Here is a 22,375-nt window from a genome sequence, read left to right on the forward strand (position 1 = left end):
CCAGGCTAGGGGGAATTGGTTCTCGTCTTTTGTGTGACAATTGTCACTTGGCTCAGAGGAAGGGTGCCAACCGCCGTAATTAGCTGGATGTCATAAGAGCTTTTATTGCCCTCTTGCCCTCCTCTTGAGTCTTGGCACAGCCCTCCCAACCTCCTCTAGAAAATGATACACATAAATGGAACATTCTTTCTTGTGACCTTCCTTGATTTTAATGGCACAAAGGACACAGTAAATACATGGTATATACACTGAACAAAAATATAAACGCAACATGTAAAGTGTTGGTCCCATGTTTCATGAGCTGAAATAAAAGATACCGGAAATGTCAAATACAAACTAAAAAAAGCTTATTTCCCCCAAAAAATGTTGTGCTCACGTTTGTTTATATCCTTGTTAGTGAGTATTTCTCAGTTGTCAAGATAATCCATTCATCTGAGGTTTTTCATATCAAGAAGCTGATTAAACAGCATGATCATTACACAGGTGCACCTTGTGCTGGGTACAAAAAAGGCCACTTGAAAATGTGCAGTTTTGTCACACAACATAATGCCACAGATGTCTTGTTTTGAGGGAGCGTGCAGTTGGCATGCTGATTGTAGGAATGTCCACTAGAGCTGTTGCCAGAGAATTAAATGTTAATTTCTCTACCATAAGCTGCATCCAATGTCATTTTGGAGAATTTGATTTCAACCGGCGTCACAACTGCAGACCACGTGTAACCACGACAGCCCAGGAACTCCACCTCCGGCTTCTGCGGGATCGTCTGAGACCAGCCACCCAAACAGCTGAGAACTGTGTTTGCACAACCAAAGAATTTCTGCACAAACGGTCAGAAACCTCCTCAGGGATGCTCATCTGCGTGCTCGTCATCTTCACCAGGGACTTCACCTGACTGCAGTTCGGCATCATAACCGACTTCAGTGGGCAAATGCTCACCTTCGATGGCCACTTGCAAGCTGGGGAAGTGTGCTCTTCACTTGGATGAAGCCCGGCTTCAACTGTACCAGGCTGATTGCAGATGGCGTGTATGGCGTCGTGTGGGCGAGCGGTTTGCTGATGTCAGCGTTGTGAACAGAGTGCCCCATGGTGTCGCTGGGGTTATGGACAACAAACACAATTGTAAATGACAATTTAAATGCACAGAGCTTCAGTGACGAGATCCTGAGGCCCATTGTCAAGCCATTCATCCGCCGCCATCACCTCATGTTTCAGCATGATAGTTCAAGGTCCAATGTCACAATGATCTGTACACAATTCCAGGAAGCTGAAAATGTCCCTTCTTCCATGGCCTGCATACTCACCAGACGTGTCACCCATTGAGTGTGTTTGGTATGCTCTGGATCGACGTTTACGACCGCATGTCCCAGTTCCCGCCAATTTCTAGCAACTTCACACAGCCATTGAAGAGGAGTGGGACAACATTCCACTGGCCACAATCAACAGCCCAATCAGCTCTGCGAAGGAGATGTCGTACTGCATGAGGGAAATGGTGGTCACACCAGATACTGGCTGGTTTTCTGATCCACGCCCCTAACGGATGCATATCTGTATTCCCAGTCATGTGAAATCCATATATTAGAGCCTAAGGAATTGATTTAAATTGACTGTTTTCCTTATATGAACTGTAACTCTGTGAAATTGTTGCGTTTTCTATTTTTGTTCAGTGTGAAAAGCTTGAATATGGCTCTTATCTGAGCTTCATCTAGTTTATATATCACATCTGCCAATATAATATGCCTTATCAATGCTGTCATTATTACCTACTGGCTTACAAGATGTTACATACTCTAAACACACGAGGTCACAGCTAATTGTACATTTTGTGTAATCGTCGTCTGTGATTTGATTTAACCCAAGGCAGGGTGGCCCTCTAATTCACAGTGTGGAGTTGAAGCAGATCAGCCCCCCCCCAAATAGGGAACCCCTTCCTATGCTATGCCTGCTCAGTGCAAACATGAAATCCAAACCTGGCACACACAAACTGGTATGTAGACAGGAGTTAAAGGCAGGATGCCTGCAGTATGGACTCAAACATGTTCATGTGCTGCGAGCGCAACCTACACCACGGGCACGCTATGGAACTGTAGGTCATCACTGAGGCAACCAGTAACTAGGGGAATGTTTACGCCATGCAGGAGTCGTGGAGTGAATTATAATGAAGCATTACATTTAGCTACTGTTGGAGGTGCTCTAGGACAATACATATCGATGGTATAGCGCATATTTTCTTCTAACATATCCAATAATAATGCGCTCGTAATTATTTTCACAGGCGGTTTCTGTATACTTTAAAGACCAAAATTCAAGTAGCGTAGCTTACATTTTGGGGGTTATTTTCCCTCAATCTGCTACAGTCTGCTCTTTAAGTACCCCGTTTCCCTCTGCCGCAAACCATTCTATTTTAGTCATCCTTCTGCATTGTTGCTGCCTCAACTCAGTGGTTTATTAGGCGGGGTATGCCTGGCTAGGTGAGTTAAGGTTACTTTAGTGGGTGTAACAACCTGTTTTTAGTTGGCTTGGCTCTATTGGTAATGATAATGCGGTGTGGACATACCAGTTCTCCCTCCAAAAGGCCTCAACAAGAAATGGTCACACTGACGGTGATATGAATCAGTCAACCTCCCAAATAGGGTACACATTTGAACAGTGGCCAGAAAAGGCTCCTCTCTCTTGGGCTAGTGAGAAAATCTTGACTTCTGCCAGGCCTTTTAAAGATTAGTTCAAATCAGCCAGTCCATTTGTAGTAGGAAGATTTGTGTTAATCGTTTGTGCCCGCGTGCGTGTGTGTGTGTTTAGACTAGGACTGGGAGGGATAGGGCGGGGACCAGCCAGTCGTTGTCAGTCGGGAGGGAGTGGATCATGTCGATACTTGAGTCAGACGTATTCACCCATGGCAATGTGTATATAATCACCTATGGTATTTGACTTGCTTTAGAAGCTGGTTTAGCTTTGCAGGAGTAAAACGTTAAAATCTGTTGCCAGGCTATGTTGTAATGGGGTCACACACATTGACGCAAATAGACGCGCGCGCACACACACCCTGGAATGCAGGCAATGTGGTGTGGTGCCTGTACCTTTAAGAGCTGCTCACTGCACAGTGAGGTAGAAAGCAGGCCACTGCGGCTCTGCTGCCACTGGGACTCGCTGCTAGATCTGGGGCCTATAACGCAGGGAGGGAGGGAGGGAGTGATGATTAACGAGGGCCGCCAGCCCAGGCTACCTCCCTGTGGGTACCAGCAAAGCATGCTGGGAGGGACTCAGACCCCTGCAGTGCTGGGCTAGGAAACCCCACTCATTCTCTGAGCACCGCTCACCAGCCAGCCAGGCAGCATCGAACAATGGAGTGCTGTCTGTGTCCTGCTACAAGAGGGGCGCTGCTTTGCTTCTCTGCTCTGTCAGGATGACTTGTCTGTAAACAAACAAAAAAATGCACTGTGCCATGCAGCTATGTTCCACATTTTGAACTGATACACAATATTGCTCCTAACTCTCTCTTGTAGTATATTTTGAACATTTTGATTTTTAATCATGGAAATTTAGATTTTAGAAGTTTATATTTATTACATTTGTTGTAGGTAAACTAAATTGGAGGAAGGGTAAAAGAGAACTATGATAAACCAAGTTTCCTAATCCATTCACTCCAATAAACCCCACATGGTTGTCTCGAGTTGGAAATCTTTCTATCAGTTAATAATACTGAAGCCTATATGGTAAGTGAGCATTTTAATCATGGAAAACTAACCAGCTGCAGTGTAGCCTAATTTCACAACACAATCCTGTTACTGTAACAGGATATAGTTAAGTGATTCTGTTTTTTTGTTTTTTTTTGCCTCTACACAATCTTGTGTACATGAGTGCCTCGACTATGTGCAACCCTGGATAAATTCCTATTTCCCTTCTGTAGCGTAGCCCCATGACGAGGCTGCTTACAAGCTCATAACATATGCTGATACTAATCGTAGCTGCCTTGTTTTTTGTTTTTTTCATACAAGCCCTGGCCGCGGGACATGCTACATCTCCTCAGTGTCTGTATGTGGGACCAGATGATGCAGAGCCACAGTGGCTCGCTCTCAGCTGTACATTACATGTTAGTGGAGCATGAGTCATTCTCTCTCTCTCTCTCACACTCACACACACACACACACACACACACACACACACACACACACACACAGAGTTAGGTAATGGTGGGCGAGCAGTGTGCCAGGCACCTCCCACCCCAGAAACGTGTGTGTGTGTCTCTGTCTCTGTGTGCCTTCTGTATGTCTGTTTGTGTACCCTATGCACAGGGGTAGAAAGATTTGGGTAGAAACAGTGCTCTGTCTAGCACAGTGTGGGATGAACAAAATTGGGGATGAAAGGAAGAAGTGGTTAAAAAAAGTGGGCGTCTCCGTTCCCTACGGTTTCTCCAAGAACCTTTTCTTGGTAGTCAGCCCAGCCTGCCACCACGGTGTCAAAAACGTAGAAAGGCCTTCGAAAGAAGAGTGAAACGGAAAGACGCCAACCGAATTGCATTAATGGATCCTCTGTAGAGTGAGGGGAGTGGGAAGGGTTGTTGTGTATGCCGTGCTCTCTGCTCTGCTTTCTCTCCCCCTTAATTGGCTGCAACGCACAGCAGCCCAGGCCCGGAGCCCGAAGAGGCGTAGTCCCATATGGAGGCAGCGGTTGATACCAGGTTTCTTTAAATGCCCCCTTTTCATGCAAAGGATGGAGGGAGGATATTTAAGAGCCCAGTAAGAGGGTTGCGTAACAACACTGTATTGGGAATATCAGTTCAGTTTGTATACACACACAAACATGGACAGGGTTGTGGGGGCAGGTGTGGTAACAGTATCTAATGCAGTCTGTATACAATATGTTATTCTTAGACTGGAGTTGCCAGAGGGGAAAAACACAGCATTTTAATTTTTTTTATAGGTTGGCGGTTGGATACCACCATTTGCTGGTCTTGTATTCCAAACACGTCTTGTGCAATAAGCAACTTGAATTCTTCCCTCTTGTCTCCCCCCTAATCTCATAAACAATAATGCCCTCTCACCCGCTTTCCACACACTGAAACATGCACTCATACAAACACACATTTTCCTTCCATTAAACACACACACACACCTTTCTGCTACACCCTTTCTTTCACCCACTCTAGTCAAGGACTTGGTGCACTGGCGAGACCCCAAGAAGTCTGGCGTGGTGTTCGGCCTGTCCCTGCTGACGCTCCTGTCCCTGGCGGCGTTCAGCGTCATCAGCGTGATCTCCTACCTGCTCCTCGCCCTGCTCTGTGTCACCATCTCCTTCCGCATCTACAAGTCCGTCGTCCAGGCCGTGCAGAAGTCCAACGATGGACACCCCTTCAAGTAAGGCGGCACACTCCACCTGGAAACTTGTGATGCTACTAAGTATTGTATTCATTAGAACGAACGTGGGAAAAGCCAGTGGTAAGAGTGGTTGGTAGGAGTGGTTGTTTTTGACAAAACGTCTAGCTGAGTAGTCTTCACTAGGGCCAGGAGTTGTTGTTTTTTCTCCTCACCACATGACCAGAAAAAACTAAATTCCCTATTTTTATGTTATCATCGTTGCCATTGCTGTTTTTAGCTCCAGCAGGATGTTTGCGCTTGTCATCACAATCCCTGCCTGAGTGACTCATTTCCTGCTGGTTTTATTAATAGAAACATCATGTTTGGTCCAGGCAGAGTGGGTGGGGGGGGGGGCTTACTTCACTACAGCCCAGTCAAACACAGAATGATGACTTCTTATTTGTTTATTTATTGAACACTTATTTTACCAGGCAAGTAGATTCACCTGGTCAGTCTGTCATGGAAAGAGAAGGATTGTACATAATGGTTTGTACACTCAGCAAATGCATATGGAAACAACTGCTGGAGTAGGGGAAAAAAGCTAACCAGTGAACTCCTCAAATCCAGTGACTTGATCAAGTTCTAAAATGAAAGCAGCTCGGGTTGGTTGAGCTGATTTGGCGCTTCTTAGCGGGTTAGCGTTAAATGATCAAATTAAAGCCGTTGTTAGAGTTGACGTATAGCAGGTTAGCCTGACTTTTGAGTTCGCAGCTTCACACTCCTGCTATGGGTTGGTTCTCTTCAGGGCTCTGATGGAGAAGGATGTCAGCATTCCCCCCGAGACCTTCCACAAGCACGTGGACGTCAGTTTGACCTACATTAACCGATTCCTCAAACAGATGAGCAAACTCTTCCTGGTCGAGGACCTCATCGACTCCCTAAAGGTGGGTTTAAGTGTCTGTCCAGCTGCCTGTCAGGCGGTTCACCCCCTGTATCTGTGCCTCTGACTATGATGGATATGTTGGTAGACCAGTGATCCATTCCATCATACCCTGGTGTGTGTGGGTGGATTGTTTTGCTGTTCACCTCGTTCATAAATCTACGTACACGACCCTAAACAAGGTATCAGGTAAGACGGTCCTAAACAGGTGACAATCCGGACTTGTTCCCATAGGCCTATGTCTATTCTTTCCCCCTTAAACTCTCCTCTCCTGCCGCACAATACTTTTTATTGACTCACGTAATCTGAACACTGAGCGATCCCTGCTGTGTGTGTGTGTCTATAATAAGCCTCTCCACCACCAACCCTGGTCATGTAGTTAGTAACTCAACCCTATTGTATGTTGCAGCGTGAGTGTGACAGTGATCGACTGTAAAACTCTTCATCATGTGACTATGACAGAGAGCGGGAGAGCTCACGGTATGTCAATGGCATGCCCGTGTGCGTCAATCACACAGGGCAGGCGCGACACTAGCCCTGGCTTCGCACCGCAGCCATCCCATAGCAGCTAGCTCGCTGACCCAGAATGCAGCTCACAGCTAGCTCTCTGTGGAGTGAGTGAATAGGAGGGAAGAGAGGAGAGGAGAGCTACTGCCAGTCTTAACACTTCATTATAGCCCAGCCAACCAGACATACCAGCCCATCAGACCAAGTCGACTGCTGCTGGTCGATCCCATGGCCACTCATGCAGGGTTAATGCTCCTTGCTGTGGCTCCACTCTCAGCCTATTAAATCAACATTCCATCCCTTCCCTAGCCGGAGGTAGAAGTAGCCCCTAACCACAGATCTAGGATCAGATTATCCTACCTCCCATGCCATAGCATAAAACAACAATGGAATTAGAAAATATTACAATATTTGACCCTAGAACAGTTGTTAAGGGGCATCGTCTTAATCCTCCCAATCCTGAGTATGGATACCATGGGTATGTATAAACCAAGGATGAATTTGGGAGGATGCAACTGTACCTAACGTTCCGATAGAAATGTAATGCATAGAAATGGCACGATTCCCTATCTTACATGACAGAACACCGTGCCTGTTCTACATTTCACTCTGCAACGTTTGAACCCCAGGCACCCAGTGTTCTAATCATTGACTTAATATGGCATCGTTGGCTCTGACCCGGGTGTGTTTTCTTCTTCTCCCAGCTGGCTGTAGTGATGTGGCTGCTGACCTACGTAGGAGCCGTCTTCAACGGCATCACCATCCTCATCCTGGGTAAGAGTCTATCTCAGCACTGCCCTCAGCACTGCACTGCAGCCAATCAGAGTAGCAGCTAGGGCCCTGAGGGGAAAGGTTTTGAATCAGCAGCTGAATGATTGATTGCAGCTCAGTGATTGATTGACAGGTCTGAAACCCTACCATCTCTGTGAGTCACAAAAATATCCTGCTCCTCCCCTGACAATCCCACCCTCAATGATCAGTTGAGAGGCCAAACTGTTGAGAATGTGGCTAGGATAGCACATGACAATGAGGAAATGAAATCGAAAATGGGAGGAACAATATTGTTTTCCCAATAACAATTTGAATTTTGTACCTTGTCGGTTAAGAAAAAACATTATATTGCACGTTGAATTCTCATTTTCTTTTTTACACAAATAATGTGATCACAATAATGTAGTACAATTACAAATGTGAATTTAGATTTATCTTTTGACAATTTTCTTTCTCAATATTGCAGTGTTATCTGGTATGGCATTGAACAAGACCTGTAATCTTGAATATTCAATTGGTTTGTCATATATTAACGTAAAAATAATATATATATCTATATATCTATATCTCTCTCTCTATCTCTCTATCTCTCTATCTCTGAGATGGATCCATAAATTGCAGCCCTGAATCTGCAATAAAAATGTAGCTCTGGTAATATGAGTCATATTTGAACAGTTTGGGTTAGCTACTTCATACAAGCTAATAGCTACTTCATACATTTTTCAAGCTACTTATATAAAATTAGATTTGTTGTTATTGTGTAGGCCTAATTTGATGAATTAAAAACAAAGAACAGCATTGCATACATGAAGTAACTGCGTTTTGGTTCTTAAAACCACACATTTTTGGAGACCTCGTCAGTTGTACAACTGAATGCCTTCAACTGGAATGTGTCTTCCGCAGTTACAGGACTAGGCTGCTATAAATTAATTTCAAATAAATGTTTAATTGTCATTCTGTTGAATAGTGCCCTATATAACAACACACCATAGTGAGTAGGCTAAATGTATTTGACAACAAATCCTGAAGAAAGAGAATAATCATGAAAAGTAAGAGGAATAACAAAATTGTAGACTTGGCAAACACATTGCTTGACTGTTCCGCTTCTCATCTGGCATGGAATTTTTCTGGCGCCGTTGTTTAACCTGTCTAGGAACCCCTCGCCAACAGCCAATGAAATTGCAGGGCGCCAACTTCAATCAACAGAAATCTCATGATTCAAATGTCTCAAACATACAAGTATTAGACACCATTTTAAAGATAAAATTATCGTTAATCCAACTACAGTGTCAGATTTCAAAAACGCTTTTCGGCAAAAGCAGAACATATTATGTTAGGTCAGCAACTAGTCACAGAAGCATACAGCAATTTTTCAACCAAAGAGAGGAGTCACAAAAAGCAGAAATGGAGCTAAAATTAATCACCAACCTTGGATATTCTTCATCAGATGACACTCCCGGGAATCCCAGTTCCACAATAAATGTTTGATTTGTTCCATAAAGTCCATTTATGTCCAAATAACTCCTTGGTTCGCGCATTCAGTACACAATCTAAACTCATGACGCTCGGGCAGGTCCAGGCAAAAGTTCAGACGAAAAGTCATATTGCAGTTCGTAGAAACATGTCAAACGAAGTATAGAATCAATCTTTAGGATGTTTTTATCATAAATCTTCAATAATGTTCCAACCGGATAATTCCTTTGTCTGTAGAAAAGCAATGGAATACGAGGTAACTTTCACATGAACGCGCGTCAGGAGCTCGTGGCTCTCTGCCAGACCTCTGACTCATTCCCCTCTCATTCGGCCCCACTTCACAGTAGAAGCATCAAACAAGGTTCTAAAGACTGTTGACATCTAGTGAAAGCCCTAGGAAGTGCAAAATGACCCCATAGACACTGTATATTCGATAGGCCAAGAGTTGAAAAATGTCAAACTTCAGATTTCCCACTTCCTGGTTGGATTTTTCTCAGGTTTTCGCATGCCATATGAGTTCTGTTATACTCACATCATTCAAACAGTTTTAGAAACTTCAGAGTGTTTTCTATCCAACTCTACTAATACTATGCATATATTAGCAACTGGGACTGAGTAGCAGGCAGTTTACTCTTGGCACACTTTTCATCCAAATGTGAAAATGCTGTCCCCTAGCCCAAACAGGTTAAAGCGCTGTCAGTGTCACCATGAAAATGTTTAAAACTTGTCTCAGGAGCATACATATTTGATGAAACAAGGGTAGAAATGGCTTATTTGGTCGTTATTACTTACCAAGCAAAGCAGAGCTGTTTTTATCAAGGTACACATATCTTGCTCTTTTTCATTTTGCGCATAGGTACATACAGACACACAATTATTTCACAGATATAATCATGTAATATTTGAATGCCTATGTTGAAAGTGGGGATGTAGCGCCTCCATTTCTCAGGCGCCTGTGGACATACAGTAACTGTCCACTGTCACATTCCTTCGTCTCTCCGGTTCATGCTCAAATGTTTCATGCATGTTTAAACCAACCTGGGCAATGGGACACACTTGAAAGGGGGTCAAAGTTCATGAAATGTGCTACAAAAGGTTTATCATCAAACATTTTCCTTTACATTTAAAAATATATATTATAATAATTAAACATTAGTTCAGAATCTCACTGGATTACTAAAAACCCAGTCCCAGCATTTTTACTGTGCAATTACATCGCTATAATGCTTGGTAAACGGCATTGTTTATAATAGAAACTCAGGACAATTGCTGTGAGACTAGAACACTGTGTGGGTCTTGTTTAGTCTGTTGTTAGCGTGTCACACTTGGTCAGTGTCCACCCGTGACCTTTTCCTATATTGACAAGACTGATGATAGTTTGAGGTTACTGGCGGCACAGAATGTGGCCTTCAGATGATTGGCTCGTTTAGACCACCACTACCCAAAAGCCTGCTGCTCTGAACAACACTGTATGTCAGGAGTATCGATCTGAACTGTCACGCCATCGCAGTTTACAAGGTGTTACAGCCTAATTGGTTGTTTTTGTGGGGGGATTTCTTACTAGTAAAATGTTCTTCACTGTTCTTTGTCTCCTTCCCTGAAAGTGGCATTATTATTATTGTGATGGACTATAAATGGTAACTTTATATAGTCCTGTGATGCTTTGTGCTTTTTTTGTAGAGGTCAGTTGTTATTTTTGTTATTTCAAAGTTTCTTTCCCTCTCCTCCAGCTGACATCCTCCTATTTGCCGTGCCCCCGTTCTATGAGAAGAACAAGGTGAGAGTCTGACCCTTGACCCTTTTGTTTTCTTATGACGTCGAAGAAGTCGAGAGCTTTTATTGTTGCGTTACATGCTTTAGAACTATGTCGACATGAGTCGTGCTGGTGAAATCATACCATTTTACCTAGAACTGGGCCTATATATGGTTCTGTTTCACCCGTGAACAGTGATGATGATAATGACGACATCATCACTTTGCGGGCGCGTACAAGTCATCACCCATCGTTCCGCTCTGTGTGACCTCACCGGATGACTGGGCTCTCCGAGTCGTTGGAGGCTGTTTTTGCATACTTATCGTAATCATAGGACAAGGCTGATGGGACAAGTCACCCTAATGTCACAGTTACAAGATGGCTTTTAAGTGTCCTGTTGAATAAAGTCATCACCTTTACTTAATGTTTCCATATCTTTTATATGCTTACTGTGAACTGTATAGGTCTGTTGAATTCACGGAGGCCTAGATTAATGGCAGCATTTTACTCTTCTAAACACACACGCGGTAACCATAACAACCCCCAATACCATAACAACCGTAATACGGTAACAGTCGTGGCATCTGTCTACTTGTGTTTTTTATCTCGTAACTAATTTTGTGTGAACAATGAGGCATTGTTTCATGTTATTCGGATCAGGTCTGTTTTTGACCCAGATGATCTGTAATTTAATGTAAAACTCACTTTTGTCTTCCCCTCTTTCTTCCCCCAGACCCAGATTGATCGCTACATGGAGATTGCACGCACTCAAGTCAACACCACAATGGCTAAGTAAGTGTTCCCAACCAAAATGGTTTAAATGCCAACAGGATGTCTCCGATCACAATCTACCTAAACTAACAGTTTCGTATACAATATCAGTGGTGTCAGGTGTTCAGAGATGTGTATGTTGACAGTGTACATGTTCTCTTTGCCTTTTCTCTTCCAGGTTGCAAGAGAAACTCCCTGGAGCCGTCAAGCGTACGAAAGCTGAATGAGCGGCCCGCAGACATCTTCATCACCATCCTCTTCACATGTATCCCATCTTAAATCCCCTCCTCCCTGCCTTCCCCTCCTTCTCAGTCCTCCTCCCCCTATCCACCATCTAACCCCCACTCCCTCCCTCCCACCAACCATCATACCATCTGCACTGAACCAGCTAGGTAGAAGAGAACAAAGTAATGCTACTCAATGTGAACCGCGCAGCTTAACTAAGAGCATTTAGAAAAATGACTGCGCCTACTGTGTCGACAGGAAACACGTCTAGCGGGAGGAAGTGATGTAATGCCGTGGCAGGACGCCTGTCTTTGGGCGCACTAAAAATAAATAAAAAATGATGCAGGGGTCAAGTGAACTAGACGGAATCTATGACCTGGTTTTGTAGTGTACAGTTGGAGTGTGTAGGGTTTATCATTGACGAGTAAGTATGAGTGTTAGTCTCGCAAAAAAAGCAAATGTCTGTACTTTTAACTAATATATATTTAGCTGAAAGTAAACCGAACAAGTAGAAGAGTAAAACGCATAAAAAGAACAAAATGATTTTAGAAACGTACCCTTTGGGTGTCAATTGTGGCTTGTCTTTTTCCTGCTCTCTCGCTCTGTGGCAGTTTGTATGGATAAACAAAAAAATATATAAAGTTTGTGTTTGGAACGTGGTACTGGGATTTCACTGTTACGGTTTTGGTGTCAATTGTGTTTTGCTCACCTTAAAGGCACTTATGTATGTATAACGTTTCTGCAATGTACTGAACATTTATTTGATTTTTTATTTTAATCCCACGAGCAGGTTGAAATAAAAGGATTTGGACACTGAACCAGCTGTGATACTTTTGGTCAAGTTCACCCTGTTTGATTTGAATGCATTTGGTGTAATGTTTCTGTATATACACGACAACGGGCTCCCCCTTTCTGTGCTGTAATGAAACGAGTTAGCCTGGCTTGTTTATAAAAGAAGAACTCCCTCTTACAGCGGCCATAACTCTTTTTTTTTTGTCGCTCCTGTTCAAGTCAACATCCAATGTTACACGGTCACCTGTAAAATGTATATTATTACTATTATTGATATGGTTCTTATTGCTTATAGGATTGCCGCTTTTGACTCCCTTTCAGCCTCGTAAAGGCTCCATGAAGCTTCGTAGTTGCTTTCTTGAAGCTTCATAACCGCTTGACTTCTCCAGTGAGACCTCTTGGATATGGGCTCAAAGAGCGGCCAGTTTATGGCAGTAGCTCGACGTATAACTATGACGGAACGATAGATGCAAGAAAAGATTTGGTGGGTGTTTGTAATGGGCTTTAGTTAATTTTTTTCTTTGAATGCCATGTACTGCATGTCATTGCATGAGCTGGAAACATTTGCACACTTAAAAAAAATATATATATAGGCTGTATCATATTCTTAACTGTTAATGTTTTTGTTTATAAGATGATCATTATTTGTGATGGCTTAAATTGTGTTTTGGTTATAATAAAAACCATAGTCATCTATTTTTAGGGCTACTTCTCCTGCAATGGCCTCGTGTCTTCGAAAGGGATTTTAGAAATTGATTTTTGAAAAATATTAAAGACTTCCTATTCTGATCGTCCATACTCTGTGACAATGTGCTCAAAGTAGGTTTGCACCTCCGTTGTAATTTTTGGGAGGAAATCCCTCTACATTGGATGGTCACTAAAGATTAAACACTAATGTTGTAACATAAATTATACAATGACCGTTTCGCATTGCCTCAATGCATCTACTACTACTACTACTCAAATGTATGTTAACTGCTGAATGTTACCCTGCAACGTTAATAGAACATTCCTCCCCGTGCATGAAAACCAGTGTTTCACAGTGGCCCTGATGTTGTCAGCGTACACACCACCTCACAGAGATGTGGTGCAACAATGCTTATTGGTTCCCTTTGTGCATACATGTGTCTCTGTATCCAACTCTGTGGCAGTTCATTCAAGCCAATGGACACATACTCTACTTGCTTCGCTAGGGTAAGGTCTAACTCTGCCCTCAATTCATCGACTCAAGCTATTGGACATGTTTGTTCTGGATGTTTTTGTTTTTCACACGTGCACACATACACGCTCACCCACAGTCGAGCGTATCCAATGTCTGTAAACCACTGTGTCCTTGTGATGCTGGACTAATTATACATTCGGTTGCCATGATGACCTCATGATGACGAGGTGTTCCAGACAGTCAGGCTTTTCATGGGCGCTCCACCTCAACCTTTTCATTGAAGGCAATGCTACCTATGTTTTCAATAGATTATAATACAAACCTCTCACTTTAGTGTCTTTATTCTTCCTTTGTCAATTATGATATAATTCTACATTTTAAACTGGTTTCCTTGAAGCATGTATTTTATTTTTCTTATTTTTCCTGCTTCCTGTCTTTTTCCTTTTTGGGAGGGGGTTGGTTGGAGTTGATTTCTTCTTTGGCATTCTTTGTTTAGCTTTTGACTATATTGGTAACTAGGTGTGTTAACTAACATCTCCAGCTCTATGTTAGCAATGACTTTTGATCACATTTTGGAGCTTTTGGGGGGGAAGAAAATTTTGCAGAAAAAAATAAATAACTGTGGCCCCTGTAGTGATGTTAAAGTGGAGTTAATAAACATATGTCAAAGGACACCCTGATTTGTTTTGTCCATCTGTGGTCTGCTCAACAACATTTAAACACTAAACATGACAGCATGTTTGAACCACGGGGAAATACATTTGTGTCAAGATTGAAAACGAGATTGAGTTCAGCGTTCGCGCTCCCGCCTGGACGCCTGGACAGAGAATATGGGATGGTGATATGAGTGGTTTTGATAAGAGGATAACTGTAGCTGCTCATTTTAGACCAGGTCTGCATGTTGAGGTAACACAGACATGGTAAATCCAATCAGCGAATGTGTTGCTTTATACGTTATTACCAGCTGTCTGCAAATGACAGCTGAGTCGAGTCAATTTTAGCCATAATTTACCAGAGAACCAGTCAGACAATATTATTCGGACACTTTTTTTATTACAAGTCTCATTGATGACAGAATGCATGACTCAACAACCTTTCGCCATGTACAGACGAAATGCAGAGGAAAGATTGAAGAAAGATGAGGGACTCGGTCCCGAAATAAAACTGAAGATCATTGCTCGTGTCCTCGCCCAAGCAAACTAAGTACCACCAAAGGGTAATTTTAACGTGCCCCTTATGCACACCGACACAAACATACACGTAAATCATTGCAACAAACAAGGTTTATTCTTATTTATTCAATCCCATATTTATATTCTATTCATATTTAAATAATAAGTGCTGAGTCACAAAGCTTTTAACCTTTCTGTGGCCAACGTGGCTCAAAGCCCAGATGTAATAAGTATTTCACCGCTCCTTGCCCATTCCCTGCATGCTAAAAAGACCACTGCACAAACTAGGGATGTGTCTGAAAACATTACTGGCTGTCAAATCCTTGCTTCCTCTCTCCTTGTTTCCTCAATTCCTATTGAAGTGCATTAGAGGAGAGGATTCAGGGTCCCTCCTCTGGCCCTGCAATGCCTTTGAGAGGAATTCATGAAACAAGGACGGAGAAAGCACAGGTTTGACTGGTAACAATTTGAGATCCAGCCCGAGTCACCAATTAAGGCAGCTTAGGTTAGAGAGAAGAGATTGGTATTCAACACTCACGTCCCTCCTCTCCACGTAACTGGAGAAATGCTGCCATCTGGTTCTTTGAGCAAATCAATTAGTCCATGGGTTGTAAAGTATTGTTATGTTAAGAGTGTAGTAATTTTGATGCGCTATAACAAGCGAGCGAAAGAGCGAGCAGATGGAAAATGGACAATCCCTGAGTTGTGCTTTTCCTGGTGGGAGTGATATTTTAAAGATTGCTGAAATAAGGGCAACCGAGGTGCTCATTTCATAGGTGGTCAACTTGGCAATTTATTTCCTGACCCTGTTGTAATATTATACTTTTTCTTTTATCACTTTGTTGCATAAACCTTGTAATAGGTGAGTTACTGAAATTGAAATCTTGTATAAATATGCTCTCTTAAAAAACACCCAAGCCATTCCAGGCAATCCCTCCACAATCATGCATGACTTCAGAATTGCCATGCAAAATGAGATTTACGTGGCATCGTTAACTTTGATCAATGAAGTAGACAAAATGGCCGCAATTACAAACCTTTTTGTAAAAAAACATGTCTAAAAGTGCTTGTTAAAAAAAAAAATGCAAATATTCAACACTTATAAAATAGATTTTTTTTTTGTGTGTGTGTGAAACCTTTTGCTAAGAAGACTCATGAGAAGCAAAAATAGTGGCTGGCCGGTGCAACAATAGTACTATGACACTGGAAAAGACATGCAAGGTAAGATCTTCTCATTCAAGAATGAGAAAAATGTATGGAGGAAGTCCATTTACCTCATTGTAAACAAGGAATTTCTGAAATAACTTGATGTATTTGACATAAGTGAATAAAGATAATCGCATCTTTAAGTGCCGTTCATTGTCTTACGCAATAAACCTCAAACACCCTCTCATTCAATCACCTACACACCCAAAGCTAGGTTTAAGTACATTTTTGGGACAAAAAGTGCTATATTGTACGCTCCCTCACACCATCAATCACCGACTGTGCCAGACACCACTCGCGACAGGGCTCTACCAAGCCTCATGTTTCTAACTTCCTGAGAAAGAAAGACTTGGGGTTGAAGCAGGGAGAACGGAGAACAACCGTGGGCCTGTCGCCCCCTCGTCTTAACTGACGAAGAGGCTGGCGGCCGTCTCTCCGACTGCCGAGTGTCCGTGGTCCAGGGAGGAGAAACAGTCGTCCGAGTGGACGAAGTGCAGGGCTGTCTGGTTGTAGCTGAGCAGGGCTTGCTGTCTCTCGTCAGAGCTGTACTCCAGAGAATGAGGGTGGACCTGCTGGATGTGTCTCTTGATGGTGCTGACTTTAAGAGTGGCTAACGTCGCCCCGCACACCATACAGATCAGCCCGTGTCGCCGGCAGTCATAGTCCATCAGGAACTCCATCCGCCAGCGCACCTGGTAGTTCCGCCGCTGGTCCTTGCCCGGGTAGTGTCCATGGCGTCCCAGAGTGGCAGGTATGGTGACGACCCCCTCCTCCTTCTTCACTGTCTGAATGGCGGACATCTTGGGGGTCCGGTGGTTGTTGTTGTTGTCCGGTGCTGCCTTTTCACCCATCTCTCCTGACACATGGACGCTGATGATGTCACCGGGGTCCACTTCTGTCGGGGGAGGGGGGGGCAAAAACCACTTGGTGAATCACTTAGTATTTAATCTTTTCCGTGAGAGTAGCTATAGTCTGTCTTTACATATTTTTGGAACTTGTAAGTTTTACCTTCTTTCATCTGCACGGCCAGGTGGTCTTCTGTGGGGGCCTCTTTGGTCCAGGCCTCGGCCATGGCCTCTCTCTCCTCCCGGGCCAGGCTGGTGGTCTCAGGGTGGCACTCCTGAATGTGGCGCCGGAAGCTGCTCACCTTGGCCACGGGCAGGGCCTGGGAGCACACCATGCAGAAGGTGCCACGACCCTGAGGCCCATAGGCCACCAGGTAGTCCAGGCGCAGGCGCCAGGGGAAGCCCCCGAGGAGACGCCTCTTCCTGGGCTGGCGGAGAGAGAGAGGGGGTATGGGGCTGGTCACCTCTGGAGCTCCAACACCACCTCCTTCCCTGCTACCAACCATGTTATGTATCTGGGACAATGCCTCATCGTTGTCTGCACCAATCTGGATGGTCTCCAGGTCATCATGGAAGAAGTCCACCCCAGCCTCTCTCTCGTCTTTGGTGTTGGGCTCCGACTTGATGAAGTCGTTCAGGGGGTCAGATTCTGAAATTGGGGCATGTGGTGGGGGTGGGGGGGGAGTATAGCAGAACATCAAGCGCTTTTTCAACAAAAGCTTTTCAATTTGGCGCTGAAAAGATTCCACTTAACTCTTTCTAGCATCATACAAGACACAAGACATATTGCATATAAAAAAACTAGTGCCGCAGTGACAGAATGCCTCTTTCCCTGTACTGTTACTCAACTACGCCCTCCTCTCCTGTCTCACCATGCGTCTGAGCCCAGGTCTGCAGGATGCCGTGCTTCTCCTCCGAACTGTAGACCAGCGACTGAGGGTGGATGTCCAGCACGTGGCTCTTGATGTGGTCCAGGTGGAGCGAGGGCAGCGGGCGGCCGCACACCATGCACACCAGCCTGCCCGCCTCCGCCTGGTACTCCATGAGGAACTCCTGTCGGAACCAGGCGTGGAGCGAGTCGTTCAGGTAGCGCTCCAGGGTCCGGGCCGAGGGCCCGGGGAGCTCCTCCTGCTGCTGGAGGGGGTCCGGTGTATGGGGAGATGGGGTGGTGGACCGGGGCTGGAATTTGGGGGTCACCATACCATCGGGTTTCCCTGCGGGAAGAGATGGAGAGGGGATATGCAATTGAAATGTATGCTAATGTGAATCACGAAATAGGCAACCAAGGGAATGCTTTACCACTACAGCAAGCTACTGCACAAAGACATCACCATCTTACATTACTGTAAAAGTGGATGTTGGCAGCATGGGCATGACTGTACAACATACACACTTCTTATCAGACATGCTCATACTGCCACCAAGCGCAAAATCCTGAAACTCAATAATCTTATCATAAAACTAGGCCAATGTCATTTCGTTCCATCCCCCCCAGTCTCCAGAAACCCCAACCCACCGGTGGAGCGGCGTGCGCAGTCCAGCAGCTGCTCCTTCTGACTCTGCGAGACGGTGACCACCCCTCCGGCCGGACAGTACAACCTCTGGCCCCCCTCCAGACTCAGGTGGCTCTCCCAGCCCGAGCGAATCACCTCCTTGTCGGCCACACTCCACAGCAGGGAATCTGGGTGCTTCTGTCGAATATGCCTCTTGATGGTGCTGAGTTTGAGAGTGGCCAGCGAGCTCCCACACACCATGCAGATCATGCCGTGGCGACGGGGGTCAAAGTCCATCAGGAACTCGCTGCGCCAGTACTCGTGGTAGTAGCGCCGGTGGTCCCGGCCCGGGATGCGGCTGAAGCCGGGACGGGAGGCGCGTTGTACCCTCTCCTTGATTCCCGAGGGGCCCGGGACGGGGGACAGGAGAAAGGGGGAGTCGGGACCCTCTGTGACACTCCAGTAGCTGGTGCCCGGGGAGCAGAGTGGGGTAACCATCTCCTCATCGCCGTCATTGTCCACGTGGCCATTGGTCAGACCGTCTTCCTCTAGGAGGGAGAGAGTATTAGGAGATGCACTTACAGTAGGTATAGGTTATATAATGAAACTGCACATTTCAAAGCTTTATAGCCTACAATTCCATGCCTATTTCTCAGATGGCTGGTGGCACATACTCTGCCTGACATTCCAGATATTCATTCCGCTAGAAATATGATGAGACAAAAATAGGGATTCATAATAATATCGTTAATCTGTGGATAATATTGCGCACAGCACCACAGCCATCGGAGAGGGGGAAGCGACTCCATTTAGCCGATTTAGCCAGCCGCTGGTTTCCGCTGGGTGGCGACTGTGCATCACAGCATGCAGCCAGCATGCTATTTTGCCTTTGTTTATAGTGGAGCCACTGACACAAGAGGGCATGCTGCTAGATGGCATTGTCCGTCACACGGATTAACTGTGTCTAATGGTGGCGGGCGGATGAGGGGTCGAGTGTCCATAATCTCGAAACAAAAACATGACAATATTTACCTCTTGAACAGTGTCCCAAGTCACTGGGCTCTCGTGTTGCTTCCTCCTCTCCGCTTATTATTAATGAGAGAGAATCTGTCTGCTCAGCACACGGGTGGACCACGGGCTCGCTCTCCCCCGTCTCTTTCTCTTCCATTACTCTGCAACGTTACACTATTTACGATTGCCTTCAATTCGCCTTGATAAACCAGGGAGGCACGGTATTTTTGGAGAATCATTCGGCACGCGTTTTGTAAGCTATCTATAACACGTTCGGACCCATCGATTTTAGGGTGCCCCCGTACTGTCTTTATAATGTGCCCCTCGTCCCCCCACGCGCTCAGCTCTGGAGCCAAGTTAACTTTTCATATATCAGCTCGACATTTGGTCGGTCATATCCTTCTTCGAGTCTGCGGGTGTGAGTATCTCTTGTGTATGGTAAGCTATAGCGGCCTCCTGTATGTATTTTAAGGCTCTGCTTGTCTTCGGGGTAGGGAGCCGAGCTTGGGGCCCCTGGGGCTCCTTAAGGGGCTCCTGGGTAAATTTAAAGAGACAGTAGCGGCATTCACGCAGCGACACGCAGACCCGGGGGCCAGATCAATGATTTACAGTGTTTATAGAAAGTCCATACCCCCCCCTCCCCCCCTTGGATTTCTTCACATTTTATTGTGTTACAAAGTGGGATTCAAATGGATTTAATTGTCATTTTTTTGTCTACAATCTACAAAAAATAGCATAATGTCAAAGTAGAAGAACATTTTTTTTTTTTTAAAGAAGTGATTAATGAAGAAAAAATATATACATATTCACACCCTGAGTCCATACATGTTACACTTTCTGGGCAGGGATTAAAGCTGTGAGTCTTCATAAGAGTTTTGCACACCTGGGTTGCACAATATTTGCAGATTCTTTTCAAAATTCTTCACGCTCTGTCAAGGTGTTGGGGATCATGGCTAGACAGCAATTTTCAAGTCTTGCCATAGTTTTTCAAACAGATTTACATTTGAAGTCAGAGGTTTATTAAAACTAGTTTTTCAACCACTCCACAAATTTCTTGTTAACAAACTATAGTTTTGGCAAATCGGTTAGGACACCTAGTTTGTGCATGACACAAATAATTTTCCCAACAATTGTTTACAGACAGATTATTTCACTTATAATTCACTGTATCACAATTCCAGTGGGTCAAACGTTTAGATACACTAAATTGACTGTGCCTTTAAACAGCTTGGAAAATTCCAGAAAATGATGTCATGGCTTTAGAAGCTTCTGATAGGCTAATTGACATAATTTGAGTCTATTGGAGGTGTAACCTGTGGATGTATTTCAAGGCCTACCTTCAAACTCAATGCTTCTTTGCTTGACATCATGAAAAAATCAAAGAAATCAGCCAAGACCTCAGAAAAAAAACGTGTACATCTCCACATGCCTGGTTCATCCTTGGGAGCAATTTCCAAACGCCTGAAGGTACCACGTTACTCTGTACAAACAACAGTACGTAAGTATAAACACCATGGGACCACGCAGCCATCATAACGCTCAGAAAGGAGACGCGTTCTGTCTCCTAGAGATGTACATATTTTGGTGCGGAAAGTGCAAATCAATCCCAGAACAACAGCAAAGGACCTTGTGAAGATGCTGGAGGAAACAGGAACAAAGGGAGGGACTGGTGCACTTCACAAAATAGATGGCATCATGAGGATGGAAAATAATGTAGATATATTGAAGCAACATCTCAGACATCATGAGGGAAGTTGAAGCTTGGTCGCAAATGGGTCTTCCAAATGGACAATGACCCCAAGCATACTTCCAAAGTTGTGTCAAATTGGCTTAAGGACAACAAAGTCAAGTTATTGGAGTGGCCATAACAAAGCCCTGACCTCAATCCCATAGAAAATGTGTGGGCAGAACTGAAAATGTGTGTGTGAGCAAGGAGGCCTACAAACCTGACTCTGTTACACCAGCTCTGTCAGGAGGAAGTGGCCAAAATTCACCCAACTTATTGTGGGAAGCTTGTGGAAGGCTACCCAGAAACATTTGACCCAAGTTAAACAATTTAAAGGCAATGCTACCAAATACTAATTGAGTGTATGTGAACTTCTGACCCACTGGGAATGTAATGTAAGAATTAAAAGCTGAAATAAATCATTCTCTCTACTTTTAGTTTGAAATGTCACATTCTTAAAATAAAGTGGTGATCCTAACTGACCTAAAACTGAGCATTTTTACTGGGATTAAATGTCAGGAATTGTGAAAAACTGAGTTTAAATGTATTTGGCTAAGGTGTATGTAAACTTCCAACTTCAAAAGTAAATTAAAACTATAACTTTGCCACTCAGGAATATTCACTGTATTCTTAGTAAGCAACTCCGGTGTAGATTTGGCTTTGTGTTGTAGGTTATTGTCCTGCTGAAAGGGGAATTCCTCTCCCAGTGTCTGGTACAAAGCAGACCAAACCATGTTTTTCTCTAAGATTGTGTCTATGCTTAGCTCCATCCCATTTATTTTCATCCTGAAAAACTCCCCAGTCTTTGCCGATGTCAATCATACCCATACCATGATGCAGCCACCACCATGCTTGAAAATAAGGATGTGTTGTGTTGGATTTGCCCCGGACATAAGGCTTTGCATTTAGGACAAAAAGTGTATCCCTTTGCCGTGTTTTTTGCAGTATTAGTTTAGTGCCTTGTTCCATACATATGCTGTACATTTTTATTCTTCTTTTCGCTCTGTCATTTAGGTCTGGATTGTGTAGTCACTACAATATTGTTGATCCATCCTCAGTTCTTTTCCATCACAGCTATTGAACTCTGTTTTAAAATCCCCAATGTCTTCATGGCGACATCCCTAGGCAATTTCCTTCCTGTCGTACAGTTCAGATGGACGACTGCATCTTTGATCATCCACAGCACAATTATTAACTTGACAGTGCTTAAAGATATATTCAATATCTGATTTGTTAT

At 44.2% G+C, this 22,375-nt stretch overlaps 2 protein-coding genes across 4 annotated transcripts in view; one reads left to right on the forward strand and one right to left on the reverse strand.

Annotated features, from left to right (window-relative positions):
- The window catches only part of LOC112260073 (reticulon-3), a 32,940-nt gene extending 20,391 nt beyond the window's left edge, over nucleotides 1–12,549 (forward strand). For all 3 annotated transcript variants that reach the window (XM_024434892.2, XM_024434894.2, XM_024434891.1), the window contains 6 exons: nucleotides 5,144–5,351; nucleotides 6,097–6,235; nucleotides 7,443–7,512; nucleotides 10,713–10,759; nucleotides 11,469–11,527; nucleotides 11,685–12,549. In XM_024434892.2, coding sequence (XP_024290660.1) covers nucleotides 5,144–5,351; nucleotides 6,097–6,235; nucleotides 7,443–7,512; nucleotides 10,713–10,759; nucleotides 11,469–11,527; nucleotides 11,685–11,733 — 572 coding nt within the window. In that variant the 3' untranslated portion in view covers nucleotides 11,734–12,549. The remainder of the gene's footprint in view (nucleotides 1–5,143; nucleotides 5,352–6,096; nucleotides 6,236–7,442; nucleotides 7,513–10,712; nucleotides 10,760–11,468; nucleotides 11,528–11,684) is intronic.
- Nucleotides 12,550–14,724: 2,175 nt separating this feature from the next.
- LOC112260074 (zinc finger translocation-associated protein-like) lies at nucleotides 14,725–19,961 on the reverse strand. The gene is made up of 5 exons (XM_024434895.2): nucleotides 19,434–19,961; nucleotides 18,425–18,949; nucleotides 17,781–18,122; nucleotides 17,072–17,557; nucleotides 14,725–16,958 (listed from the first exon to the last, which is right to left on the reverse strand). Exons 1-5 carry the CDS (start codon nucleotides 19,567–19,569, stop codon nucleotides 16,468–16,470), a joined length of 1,980 nt encoding a protein of 659 aa, XP_024290663.1. The 5' UTR covers nucleotides 19,570–19,961; the 3' UTR covers nucleotides 14,725–16,467.
- Nucleotides 19,962–22,375: the final 2,414 nt, after the last annotated feature.

Source organism: Oncorhynchus tshawytscha, linkage group LG10, assembly GCF_018296145.1.
Source record: "Oncorhynchus tshawytscha isolate Ot180627B linkage group LG10, Otsh_v2.0, whole genome shotgun sequence".
Taxonomy (NCBI): domain Eukaryota; kingdom Metazoa; phylum Chordata; class Actinopteri; order Salmoniformes; family Salmonidae; genus Oncorhynchus; species Oncorhynchus tshawytscha.